At 38.4% G+C, this 14,965-nt stretch overlaps 1 protein-coding gene across 1 annotated transcript in view; it reads right to left on the reverse strand.

Moving 5' to 3' along the window:
• The window catches only part of LOC115410209 (protocadherin-15-like), a 409,909-nt gene that overhangs the window by 153,418 nt on the left and 241,526 nt on the right, over positions 1-14,965 (reverse strand). Inside the window, exons 25-26 of the mRNA XM_030121717.1 lie at positions 6,628-6,768; positions 3,668-3,780 (exon numbers count right to left, since the gene is read on the reverse strand). Of these exons, the coding sequence (XP_029977577.1) occupies positions 3,668-3,780; positions 6,628-6,768 (254 nt within the window). The remainder of the gene's footprint in view (positions 1-3,667; positions 3,781-6,627; positions 6,769-14,965) is intronic.

The raw sequence follows: 14,965 nt of genomic DNA on the forward strand, positions 1-14,965 counted from the left end.
TTTTTTTTTTTTATTCAGCTAATACCATAAAAGAATATTGTTTTCATGAGGCATGAATAACCATATTTGTTTTTTGCATTAGTTTCATTTTGGGGAAAAAAGAATAAAATCTAGTCCAGTCCGACCCCTGCCTCCCCCTCCTTATTTCATGATTTGGTTTGGTCCAGGTACCAGCGCTCCAAGCTATACATCCATCTACAGAGTCAACCTATTATACTTTATGTATATTGTATATAAATGGGGAAAAAAACGAATATCGTTTAACACTAAAAAAAAATTCTTTTGAAATGCAAAACAGGGCTTACACCTTTCTCAGTCTTGCACGACATCATAAAATTGATTCATGCCTGCACAGTGTTACATTTTTTGGGTTTGCAGCATTAAAGAGGTGGTGCCCAAAGTGATATTTTTTTTCCCTATGTGACCTCAAATTCCTAACTTTCTCACTAACTCACATAGTCACTCTTCAAAAAGTTCATTTCTAGAAATTATTTGCTTCAAATCTCAACACTGCCCCCACAGTTTTTAACGGTACTACAACATTAGGTCTGCATGTGTAGAGCATAAATGAGCCTTAACTGACTGCATTATTTACCTTCACATAAACAGTCTCATAACAGGATTTAATGCGATCAGAGAGCATCAGGTCCCTTTAGATCAGGGGTCACCAACCCCGGTCCTCGACAGTTTTAGATGCATCCCTCTTCCAACACACCTGATTCAAATGATAAGTCTATCATCCAGCTCTGCAGACACCTGATAACGACTGTAAGGTGTGCTGAAAGAGGGACACATCTAAAACATACAGGATAGTAGCTCTCCAGGACCAGGGTTGGACACCCCTGCTTTAGATAATCTGATCTCCTCCCTGTAACATTATCTATGATCATATGTAATGTAGTAATACTGTAATATTAGGAGCATGTTATAATGACATATCGTTGATGTCAGGCGGAAACCTCGTAAGTCAGTTTTTGGTCCTTTTTTTTTTTTTTTGTCAGTGTTCACGTTGGCCTGACCATTGTAGAAATATCCAACTAGTGTTAAGTGTTGAAAACAGCTTGTGACTACATCTCCTAACTGCATTAATTTATTTAGAATATACACAGTTTTTCCAGTTTCCTGAAAAATAACTGTTTTGGACAGAGGTTTCTGCCTGACATCAATGATATAATGTGATTTGTGACTTACAAGTCTCTCATTAACCGTGTGTTTACTTCAGTAACTTCTACTGGTAAACAAGCTAACAGCAGAGATGAACCCACCGAGAAACGCCATTAGCCACTTGGTTTCAAGATGGAAATGTCCTGCTGGTGATGACGAGAAAAACAATCTAGTTTTCTGATGAATCCAAGTGAATAACATATTATTGCAGTGCCATATATTACCTAAGGTACAAAGAAAATAAACCACACTGATATTGCCCAGTGTTAGAAAATGGATAAACGTCACCATGTTTACAACACCGGATTGTGTAGCTACTGTTAAATGATGGGAATAAAAGTGTGTGTGGATTAGTGTGTCCATCAGATGCAGTGTGTTACATCAACCCCTAATTAATTGGTGGTTTAATGCTTAATTACATCTTCCGCAGACTGATGTTAAGGTTGCCGGGAAGCGGATTCTGTTTCTATGAAATCAACTTTTGTTTTGCTTTTTAACCCATAAAGACCCAAACCTCCACCAGTGACCAAAAGCACCTACTGAACTAAAATGATTAATAATTTTTGAACCATTAATCCTATCAATACATGGAAATAATTGGTGTAAAATGCAGTTAGTCATCTTTTCATGGTCATCAGATATGACCCATTTGGACGTTCAGAGGCTCTGTAGTTACTATGGAACCACAGTCATCTTCTACAACACTGATTCACCAGTAAAACCCATGGAGTTGGATCAATGACAGTAGATGGATACACTTGTTTTATGTTCAATTATTGATAGATTTACTGAAAAAGTCACTTTTTCTTCAGTTTTCTCTGTTTTTGATATAATAACCCTCAACTTCAATCTGAGATTTTATGAACATTACATCATCAGTAAATGAAATACAGGAAAACACATGATTTTCACTGAAAAAAATGCAAAATACAGAGGATAATATTGTAATAAATGGTGATAAATCACTTAAGAAAGGTTAAATCTAGAGAAAAAATTTTTTGGGAACTGACACAAAAGTAGCACTGGGTCTTTATGGGTTAAATAAGGTTTCAACAAATCCAGTATTTTCCAAAAGCTAAAAAAAAATCCCAAATTCGCTAGAAAATAAACAAAATACTGTGTTATGCATTAAACCAGTGGTTCCCAACCTTTTTTGGCTCGTGACCCCATTTTAACATCACAAATTTCTGGTGACCCCAGACATTCAAAACGGATTTTTTTTTTTTTTTTTTTTTTTTAATTAATTTGTTTTTGATCATGTAATAGTTTGATATATTATGTTGTAAATAAACGTTAATTTTAGAGTACATTTAGTCTATATAATGCATATGTCGAGGCCCAAAATGGAATCTGGCCCGATTCAGAATCGGGCCGGCCCAGAATGGAATTCTATTCTAGGCCGGCCTAGAATGGAATCCTGCTGCTATAATGTTATTTTTTATACCATGTTTAATGCAAATGATCCATAATTCCATAATTTGTCATAATTTTACATTTTCAGTCTTACATACCTTGAGTAACTATTGTCAATTTCAGTCGATTTCACTGTACCATATATTGGTGGGGAGTACCACTAGGTTCTATTTGTAAATAAAGCGTATTATAGTTTACAATTAAAATGTTGTTGTTTCATTTTTTTTTCACATATTTGCAAATTCCATGTATTGATTTTTGTAATAATTTAGATCATTTGCATTAAACATGGTATAAAAATAACATTATAGCAGCAGGATTCCATTCTAGGCCGGCCTAGAATAGAATTCCATTCTGGGCCGGCCCGATTCTGAATCGGGCCAGATTCCGTTGTGGGCCTCGACATATATTATTATGGACGGAGGCAGAAAAGCCAGGTGTAGATTACTGCACAAAGTGAGAATTTTATTTTCCTTGGTCAGGATATGTACAGTCAGTCCAGCTTGGATTTACAAGGCTGACAATTAATACTGAACAAACAAGAACTCAAACTATGAATTATGAAAGAGCTGCAGCATCTGAAACTGACCACAATGAACATTTGAAAGATAAACAGTACCACAGTGCTTCAGCTTCAGCTTCACAGTTTGTCTTTTATGTATTGTGATGGCCTCTCTCAACTTACCATATATATTTTATTAGTAATTTTATTTTTATCAATTACTAGAAATTTCAGGCGACCTCATTTGAATTCCAGGTGACCCCACACTGGGTCCCGACCCCAAGGTTTAAAAACACTGCATTAAACTATACCAGCAGAAGAGCATAAGGTAATAGTGTAGCAGTAGTGTAATAACCACAGGGTATCATTATAATTAAGCTTGAAGGTGATATATGTTGCCTGCAGGACCCACAGCACCAAGCAGGTCTGAAGTGACCTTCAAGGACAAGGCAAGAATGTGGAATGACGGATGTGAGAAGGCCGTAGCATGTAACTGACATCATTTTCATACCATTCCAGAAGCAACTGCATCCAGCAGGTTTTGCCCTTTGATTTGTCACTCATCTGTAGTGTGTGCTGTGTGTTTACCTGTACTCTTCTTGAGTGAACACGGGGATGACAGAGGGCTGAAGCACCGTGATCTCCACCAGCGTTGTGTTTTTCATTACGGGTACACCGTCATCATAGGCCACCACCACCAACTGTCAAACAGAGCCACAGAAAACTTCCATTCACCAAATGTTTTGCAACACATCTGTCTAGCATTGCTGATACTATGTGATTTTATGCATTTATTTAAGAGACTGCTGACCGCGCTGACAGCTAAATAAATTGATGTAAGCTAATACGTGACAGGGCAAGAAGAAAACTGAATACAAAAAAAAAAAAAAAAAAGCCAGGGTGTTTTTGCCGTCCACAACCTAAAAGCAGCAGAATTGGAGAATAGGATGAGTGTGTATCCCTCTGGAGTGCTTAGGTTTCCTTGCTAAGCCTTTCATCTTAATTTAATTGAAGGGTAACCACTGTTAACCAGACCCGATAGGATCCTAATGAGGGCTGAACTTAAAGACGTTGAGATGCTGTGTTTTCTCCTCGTATCCTTTTTTACATCTACCCTGTAACTCACTAAATGCATCCAGATGGTTAAAGTTTATGCATTTTTACATCCTATATATTCCTAGTTAAAAACGTTTCAGCCCTGTACACTATACAGACATAATTTCAGTCATATTTCTAATGTCAAACATTTTTCAACTCTTTTTGTTTGAGTTATTGGGTGCAAATGAGGTAGAATTAATCCCCTGAGTGATGTCTTTAGAGGATGCTGAATCCTTGTTGTGTTAATTAAAGCCCAACGAAAAGTGCAAAAAATTTGCACGGTCCTAAGCCCCATCCAGGGGGAACTGCTGGGAAAAGCTAGTTTTGAAACTAATAAACCGCCTGCTGTATGCTTTGTACTGTGGATGGGGATTTATACGACTGCTCGGTACAAAGACACCTTTATGTACGAAAATGTAAAACCTCAGAGTCATTCTTAAATTCACTTGTAATGACTGTGAGGTCCCAATCCGCATCTCACTGAATACTGGATTCTAAACCGAGACCAGGACAGGGATACTTCAAATAAATGTTTTTTTTTCTCTTTGCAATGATGTATCTATCGACCACAGCCCCAGTGCCAGTGTTTACAACAATCGATTTGATTGATTAGGTGCTCGGCCTATCTCACAATGTAAAGCCTGAGTTTAGAACATTACTGTGTGATTATATTTCTTATTTTACCCACGGGAGACTGTTGTACTGCCATAACACTTTATTAACCCTGTATCGGGCAAGTGACTATTTTTGGTAATTTCCACATACATTACAAGACAGTTACAGCAACAGTTACAGTTAAATGTGGTCTACAGAACAGAGAACAGAGCATGAACAGTGAGTGTACCTGCTTTGTTAGGTACCATGAAGTAATGGTACAAATCATTTTATTTTTATATAATGTTTATTTATCAAGGATGATACATACAGTATTACCACCAAAGGGAAAATGTGATGTATATAAGACGTCTAGTGTCAGCTAATTTGCCGTCTTTGTCCCAGGTCAGGCTTTTGAATACTATTAAATAATACAGTTACTACAATAAAATACAAGAAAAATATAATGAATACAATGAATAAATGCCATAAATGTGCAACCACAATGTAAATAATGTAAATATGTAAATACCATTTAAATTTTAAGAATGTTTAAACTCTAATTCTCTATTTATATAAATATTTATATAAATACCAAATATCTTATTTTTCCTTTATATTTCACTCTCACTTGTGTTTGTTTTTCTACTTGCCTTTCTCTTGCACTGGTGTGTTGTATGTTGCTGCTGTCCACTGTGAAATTTCCCCATGGTGGGATCAATAAAATCTTATCTTATCTCATCTCATCTTAAATTAATAAATACAGTGACTCTTATCAGAAAACTAAACACAATGTAAAGATTTAAACACTAAATAAATTACTTTAACATGGTAGAATGGTGTGTATTTTGATAATGAGCTGTGTTCATTAATGTTCACATCTTTGCTGTTGCTTAAGCCGCAGCAACCAGCTGTAATGTAAGTAATGATGTTCAAAATGATAATGTGTATGTTGACCGGAGTCTGGATGAGCACTTATGTAAAGTGAAAAGAGCATCACTTTTAGAACATTACATTAACATGTGGGTTTTTTTTGCCACTTACACGTAAGAAACCGATTATAGTACTGTACTTTCCGGGCTATAAGCCGCACCTGAATATAAGGTGCACCTGACTATAAGCCGCAGGTGTCCACGATGTAACATGAGATATTTACACAGAAAGATGGTAAACAGAAAGATTATTTAAATATTTGTTTCCATACCTTAACTGCTTTTTTCCAAACAGTGCCTGTAACACGGCAGTAAAACGGCAGGAACAGGCTGGTTAAAAAACCCAGAAAAGTCATTGATTGCTATCTTCATCTTCCTTTCTGCGCACAGATCGATTGGTTTTAACTTAAAAGCAGCATCATATGCATTTCTTCGTGTGTTTTCCATGATGAGGGTTTGTGCATGACATGCAAAATAATTGTTAAAAGTTAAGCTTAAAACTTCTCTTCCCATCACCTCTTCCACCTGTCTGTCTCATTTTTGCGCTTCCTGCTAGAGCACCCCTTGGCGGCTGTTAGTCCGTATAAATCTATACTTGAGCTGCATTGTTGTATAAGCCGCAGGGTTCAAAATGAGAAAAAAGTAGCGGCTTATAGTCCGGAAAGTACGGTAATTTCACTGACCTTTATTTTCCACGTAATAAAAAAAACAGAAAACATTCACAAAAGTAATACATTTTTATGTCCTCCAAGAACACATTAAGGTTGAAATTCAGAGTTTCAGAATATTTCTATAAGTGTCCCCTAAAGGGTTCAGTTATTGCATGTTCTATAACATCCATAAAATGTTGCAGTTTCATCTAAATACCACTGACCGCCAGCTCTTTTATGAAAACAGATGTGATTTCTATGTTCACATACTTACACTGAACTTGAGATTGGGCTCTTCATTGAGGTTGACTCTCGTCACCACATGTCCAGTCTGTTCCTCTACATCAAATATACTAGCAGAGTATGGATGAGCCTCCTGATCCACTTTGTAGCGCACAAGACCTGCTGGAGTACCCTATAGGGACAAAAAACAGATATGCTTTAACATTAAATATGACAGTTTTTGAATCATGTGGCATTAGGATGAAATATATCTTCCATGCTTTCTGAAACTCTCATGGATTTTTTATTTATTTATTTTTTGCACGGCTGCCTCAAATTAAAACACAGTAAGAATGATTGTTGTAGCATTTCATATCTACAGCAAATAGTTGGAGCCAAATGTCCAACTGTGACCTTGTCCAAATACTCATTAAGCAGAGAAAAATCACTCCCAGCTGAATAAACTACGTCCAAGTTGAGGCATTCAACATGATTATGAATTAACCTTTCATGTTTTGTTGATAATGAGTGACTGTCGGCGTCCATGAATAATTAGATCCAATATGTCAGAAAATGCATAAAATTATCTGGCAGAAAATGCAACTTTTTCTAAAAATATTTCATTAATAACCACAGAGGATATCACTTAGCTCTTCAAGTGGAAACGTTTTTAAGTTATTCCCATGATTAATCGTATAAAAAGCGGTGAGGTGCTGTTAAGATTTATGAGCCAGTTTATTTAAACATAGAGCTATTTTTCAGACACATGCTGGTGCTGAGAGGTGGAGAAAACTTTGAGGCCACTGGAAGTTTTTTTTTGGTGAAGAAACTGTAAATTTATGGAAAGGATTTACTTTTTCTACTATTTTTGTTTGTTTGTTTGTCTTATTCACGAGTGAGGGTAGGATGGAGCAGAAGGTTGACAGACGGATTGGGGCAGCATCTGCAGTGATGCGGACGCTAAACCGGTTCGTTGTGGTGAAGTAGGAGCTAAGCCAAAAGGTGAAGCTCTTGATTTACTGGTTGATCTACGTTCCGACTCTCACCTATGGTCATGAACTCTGGGTTATGACCGAGAGAATGAGGTTGCGAGTACAAGCGGCCGAAATGAGTTTCCTTCGCAGAGTGGCAGGGCTCAGCCTTAAAGATAGGGTGAGGAGTTCGGACATCCGGGAGGGACTCGGAGTAGAGCCACTACTCCTCCATGTCAAGAGGAGCCAGCTGAGGTGGTTCAGGCATCCAGTGTGGATGCCTCCTGGACGCTTCCCTAGGGAGGTGTTTTGGGCATGTCCATCCAGGAGGAAACCTCGGGCCTTACTCAGAATACACTGGAGGGATTATATCTCTCAGTTGGCCTGGGAACATCTCGGGCTTTCCGCGGAAGAGCTGGTGGAAGTGGCTGGGGAGAGGGCTGTCTGAGCTTCTGTGCTGAGGCTGCTGCCCCCCCGACCCAGACCCGGATAAGCGGATGGAGACAAGTACAAGTACTATTTTTGTTTGGGTATGAATTTACAGTGAACTTCAGCACTGTAACTCCTCAGAGTGTCAATTAAAGCTATACCTACCAATGTGGCATTTCTCACAGCACTTAGTAAAAGTTTGAACATGAACAACCCGCCTCCCTCCAAAGCCCCGCCCCCTTCCCTCTGCCTGAGCTCTGAGGCTCCTCCTCCTCTCTCCTGATGCGCGATGCAAACGGAGGAGGAAGCAGAGGCGGAGGTCCGGTCTGTTTTGGCGTGTCCGCGGACCCCTCCCTCAGTAATCAGATGCATCATCCACCTGCCGCGGGCCCGCGGCTCCTGTTCCATCAGTAGACCTGGTCTGTGCAGTACTGGGTCAGTGTCTTCACTGCAGTGCCCAGGGGATGGGCGCGCGCACTGTGAACGCGCGGCCTCCGCAAATTTTCCGTGGACATTTGAAGTTTCATAGTCCATACAATTATCATCCTGCATCATCTTACATGTGTGACACCATGTACATGTACCTGTATGAGTCCCACCGTCATAAAAGCTGAGCTTTATGCAGACCTGTTCAGTCCAGTACAGCTGACTTCCAGACTTTTATCTCCATCCTTCATTCATCAGACTCCCGTTTGTGCCCCTCAGTTGTTGTTTCTGTTCATAAATCCATTTATTCCCTTCCACATGTGCATGTCAGTTCTATCCAAACACATCCTAGACAGTAGACTGCGGTCAGTGACAGGAGAAGCAGCGCCAGTGAAGCGTCAGATTCAGAGGGACACATATCGGATGTGAGGCAGAGATAATGGATCGGATGCTGGACGGCAGTAATGGATGATTGACAGGAGGCTCAGTCAGGTTCGGCCAATTATTTTATTCGGACCGACTAAAATGATTGGTCAGACTTTTATTAGAAATATATGAGAATTAAACATTTTTGAGTTTCAATACCTGGTGGATTTCTTTTACATTTTAGTTTGACACACACTTATTAGGAGCATTTAAAGATAGCAAAAAAAAAGTGTAAAAATGCCACAGCATACGGTATAGCTTTAATGTAAAAAAAGTAATAGAATTTGTCAAAAGTTGGCCTTATAATAGCAAGCAAACATGTAAGAAATGGAATTTATAAAGCATAGTATAAAACAAAAGAGATTTTCTGTCATCTGAAGAAAGGCAATAGTATCTTGATAAAAATGGTCCATATTCTACGGAACCCGAGAATGGCCGCAGATTTACATAGTATTTTATGGTCGTTATCTCATGATAACTAATAAATTAATTTGTAGGGATGTCCGATATTGGCTTTTTTGCCAAAAACCGATATGCCGATATTGCCCACCGCTTAATTTCCGATTCCGATATCTACCGATATCGCTGCCGATATATGTAGGATATTAAACTAATTTTAGGTAACATCACATATCTCCTGTCATGGAATTGACACATCATGCCTAATTTTACTGTGATGCCCCATTGGATGCATTCTCAAATGCAACAAGGCTTTCAAAATGTAAACACTGTCTGTGCAAAGAATACATACTTCAAATTAACTCTTTCCCTGCCAGAGCATTTTCCACTGAGTTGGTAGCCAGCCTTTTTGGTCATTTTCACTAATCTTTGGAGGCTGACTGAAAATGTTGTGTTAGGTGTTTGATCTGTAAATAATTATATGGACATGTAGTTATTTATCTATGTATGAATTTATGTATTTATTTATTTATTTCATACTAAAGCCAAATCCAACAGTGTCTTACCTGTGTCCCTGCTGACATTCTACAGCTGAATCTGTTCTGTGTCCACATTCAGAATCTGAACTCACTCTAACAGATGCAGACTAGCTGTCCTTTGTCTTGTTCCATGTCTGTGTGTCTGTCTTCTCCTTGAATGTCCTCTATAAATGTCTCTTTTCTCTTCCTCCTGTCTGTCATTTTCTCCATGTCGCTCTGTGCCGCCCCCCCCCCCCCCCACACACACACACACACACACACACACACACACACTTCGTGTCGGACCTGAGCCGCTCCGTGTTTCCCTTGTTCCGTGTCCGTCTCCCTCACCTTCTGTTTCTCCGTTCCTGTCTCTAAATGGTTCTTCTGTAACTCCATCACATATTGAATTGTCAGACTCTGTCTCCATAATCATCTTTAAGGCTTTTGAAACTGTGTGCGGTTCCTGCACAGTCTGCACTTCCTCATTCAGTGACTGCCGCTGGATGTGTTGCCATGGGATACGGAGACTCCAGTGTGAAAACGTTAAACCCGGTCCGTCATTTTTCCGAAAAAGCTGCTTAATTGTTTGTTTCTGGACTAAGGAAAGTAATTCACACGATCCCCAACAGCTTCAACTACAGTATAACAGTGAAAACACGGAGTGACGGAAAATCTCGTCTTTGGTGGAGAAAGAGTTAAGTTGTGGAAAAAATGCCGTATTTATTTATTTTCTCTCCCTCCCTCCATGAGTCTATTACAGTGTGGCAACTCTACTGTACAATTTTGAAAACTGCACATTTCTTTCAGCTACAAACAACGCTTCATTTATGCGTCGGTAAATGCTGGTGAGATCAAGGCATTATTTTATCGGTTTTAATGATAGGCAAAAAAAACGATACCGATATTCACCGATATTACATTTTTATGCCAATATCGGGCCGATAATATCGGTGGGCCGATATTATCGGACATCCTTATTAATTTGTTATCTCGACACAACAATGATTGTTTTCTCATGATAACGAATGTATTATGAAATAACAAAATAAATTGAGAACCATATACAGAACTTCGATGCGAGCAGGTACCACATCACAGCCTCCACATGTGCTATACAGAACAGAACACACATTCAACAACAACTTACAACAAGTTACAGTAACTACGAGAAAACAAACTTTGTTATCTTGAGATAATGAATTCCAGATAAAAAGGATTGTTTTCTCGTGATAAGCAAATGCATTAATTTGTTATCTCGAGATAAACTTCATTTTCTCGTAGTTACTATAAGTTGGTGTAAGTTGTTGTTGAATGTGTGTTCTGCTCTGTACAGCACATGTGAAGGCTGTGATGGTGAGGATGCTGTACCTGCTCGCATCTAAATTCTGTATATGGTTCTCTATTACGAAACAACAAAATAAATGAATTCGTTATCATGGGAAAACAATCTTTGTAATTGAGATGACAAATTAATTCATTTGTTATCACAAGATAACAACCATAAATTAAAGCTGCAAGCAGCATTGGGCGGGACCTCGCACCGGGCGTTCCGCCTCCCCCGCGATCCGCCTCCCGTGACCGTCCACACCTCAGCTCCACTCACACCTCTCCGTCCCCATACCAGTTCCCACCCTTTAGTGTCCGTCCTCCTTACATCTGTACAGAACACCAGCGACCCTCTGCTGAAACCACCATCACCTTTAAAATGACACTTTTATTTTGGAAAACCTACTGTGTGTATGTGCATTTGTTTTGTATGTGAGAGAAAGAATCAGTTTGAAAAATGAATTGAAATTGTATGAATAATTGAGCATAAAAGTGATGATGTCTCACATTTAAGGCTTTTATTTTGGAAAAACCCTATTGTGTGAGCATGTGTGTCTGTGAGAAAGAGTACTTTTGAATGAAGAAACATTGTACAAAGAGTTGAGCGTTTGATCATAAAAATGAAAAGAAGTTATGTAATAGAAATTTTGTATTATTGGTATTTGGGGTTTTATTTTGAAAAAATGTACTCCGTGTACTTTTGAATGTGTGCAAAATTTCCTGTATCCAAAATACAATGCAGTAAAACCTGTTTTAAGATGGAGAAAAAAAAAAAAAAAAAAAAGTTTGGATTGTCTGGGACTTGAACCCAGGTCCTCTTGCTCCATAGGCAGCTACATGAACCACTGCACTAAGGACAGCCATAGACAGCTGCCCACCAAGAAGAATTTTATAGGGACTTTGTCATTGTTAAAAGTGAAAGTAAACATAGTCTTCAAAAAATCGCCATAATTCCATAACCGTAGGTCGTATCTGAAAAATTCTTTCACTTTTGGATTCTGCAGACTTGTGGGAATTGAGTGAGGTATAACTTTTTATTCAAAAGTCTGGAATGACTGAGTACTAATTGCAGAAACGTAGAGTAACTTTCAAAGGCAGATTGCCAACTTCCTGTTGGAGTTAGCTCATGAGTGTCAGTGTAGGATTTGTCGGGCTCAATCAGACCAACATTTTGGCATTTGTTTCATGTTTCTGTGACATTCCTACTGGCCGCTAGGGCCGATTTTGTGTGTTTTTTAGTACATAGGTGGCGCTACAGAGTCCATTTTAGCATGCAAGGGGTTAATTTTGATATTGTATGAAAGTGTTCACCAGTCATGACATACATGGCAAATTTGGTGAGTTTTGGAGCATGTTAAGGGGGTCAAATGGCAGTCTAAAGTGGAAAAAGTATGAAAAGAAACAAATTGTTATAAATCAATAACTGTACATCCTATCTCAAAAATTTTTGGATGTGAGAGTTGTGCTGAGTCCCGTGAACGCGTAGATATGTCACATGTGGGGAAAAACTCCAAAGTGAAAAATGAGTTCCAAACATCGCAACTTTGCAGGCTTGTAAAAAAAAAACTAAGACAGTTATGGAAAAGGTGTGAAATCGTTTTATTAAGGACATTTCACTGTATCTTTTGGCGCTATTTAGAAGTCAATACCACAAACGGTGTCATCGGAGTTAGTTTTAGAAATTTTATTTTGAAAGGCATATTGCGAAGTTCCTGTTGCAGATAGGTCATGAGTGTCAGTGGATGATTTGTAGAGCATGATCCAACAAAAATTTTGGCACTGGTTTCATGTCTGTACGACATTCCTACTGGCCACTAGGGCAGTTGCCGTTTTTTTCACATAGGTGGCGCTAGAGAGCCCATTTTGGCACCTATGGGGTTAATTTTTTCATTTTATCAAATTTTTCGCCAGGCCTGACATGTGTGCCAAATTTGGTGAGTTTTCGTGCATGTTCAGGGGGTCAAAATCCAGGTCAAAGTGGTGTGTGAATAATAATAATATAAAAACGAACGAAAAAACAATAGGGCCTTGCTTGCAGGCAAGGCCTCTCACTGCGTGAGAGGGCCTTACCTTTCGGCTCGGTCCCTAAATAGTATGTAAATCCACGTCCATTCTCGGCTTCCGTAATATTCCAACCATGTGGATATAATACATGTGGATATAATAGTCTATATTCTAACCACGTGGATATAATATATTTGGATATAATAGTCTATATTCTAACCATATGGATATAATATATTTGGATACAATAGTGTATATTCTAACCATGTGGATATAATATATTTGAATAGTCTCTATCCTAACCATGTGGATATAATATATTTGGATATAATAGTCTATATTCTAACCATGTGGATATAATATATTTGGATATAACAGTCTATACTCTAACCATGTGTTATATTTGCAATAGAACATAATTCTCAGTCAGTTTAAAACCACGGAAAGGTCAGACAGGGAAAATTAACAGTTCCTCCCTTCACTGTCTGTGACCATACACTTTTATTACTAAACTGCAAATTAGTGTCAAGGTAATACATTTATGAAAATATAGGTAATTGTTTGTATTTGTATTTAATGGCTGACATCTCTAGGGTACAGGGGTGCTGATATTGTGAGCTGTGTCAAAGCAGTTCCAGCCAAAGCTATGATTAAGAAACAGCTTGTGGCGACTCAGCAAAACCTGACAAATTCTTTCAAAGATTTATACTTCACTGCTAAATTTTGTGTTGAAGGGTATAAACGACATTTACAACAAAACCTATATATCCAAGGCTGTCAAGGTGTTGTTGAGTGCTTTGTTGGAGCAGTAGGAGTTTCTTTATAGCTCATGGTCTGGACAGTATAATGTTAGTTTTTGACCCAAGAGAGTTGACCAATGCTCAAACCTGATGTAAGAATCAATCAATATGAGCTACATTAGGAAGAAAGTACATTAGTTGAACAAACCCAAGGCTGATTAAAGACGATTACATGGATAAAATGTAGAAAAGATGAGCCAGAAAAATACAATCATGAAATGTTGATTGACAGGTATGTGTCTGATGTTAACGTTGGTTAATGTGCCTAATTTTTAATTCCTTCTATTTTCTATTACTTTTTCCTATTTTGGTGTTTGTGACAATAGCCTGACATATGGACAGAAGTTTCATTTAAACACTAAGGTGGAAATCTTCAGTGGGGGTGTTCTAGATGTCCTCATCTAGGAAAATCTGAGTGATAATCACACCATTTCCTGAATTCTAGTAGATTTGATCAACAAAAAGGATGCTGTTAGTTTATGGTGGAAATGCCGCCATTTTTGCAAAGGAATATTTCAGATTCAGGTACAATTTTATTTTATTTATTGGTTTATTTAACAGAGATATTGTACATTATTTCACATTACTGTAAATACAGAGTTAGCCTAATGGCTATAGTAATGGTTAAATTTGTACATATGCAAATCTTGTGTTTTTTCTGCTTTATTAGTGTATTCTATTTATATTATTTATTGCTTTTATCTCTTCACAATCACTTTCCTTTTTTACTAATGTTTTTTCAAGAGTGTTTTTGTCTGCAACTGAGCTATTGTGAACTAGGGCGCTGATAATGGGGGGGGGGGGGCATGACAAATTCATGGGGCCCAGCATTTGTGGGGGGCCCTTAGAGCAGTGGAGGGGGTCCAGTGGATACAGGCTGGAAGTTGTGAAAATTTTGTGTAAGATCCGCTGCATAAGTGAGGCATAGAAGTTGGGAGTCGGATGTTGAAAGTGTTACGTTTCAGTTTCACGCTAGTGTAAGTGACGTTATGTATGGACCACAACCCCCCCCGTCTGGACTCAATCTGGGCCAGCGGGTTTAATGTACAATAAAGTACCAGGAAAAATAAAACACCATTTGACACAGC

This window comes from Sphaeramia orbicularis, chromosome 19 (genome assembly GCF_902148855.1).
Source record: "Sphaeramia orbicularis chromosome 19, fSphaOr1.1, whole genome shotgun sequence".
NCBI lineage: Eukaryota > Metazoa > Chordata > Actinopteri > Kurtiformes > Apogonidae > Sphaeramia > Sphaeramia orbicularis.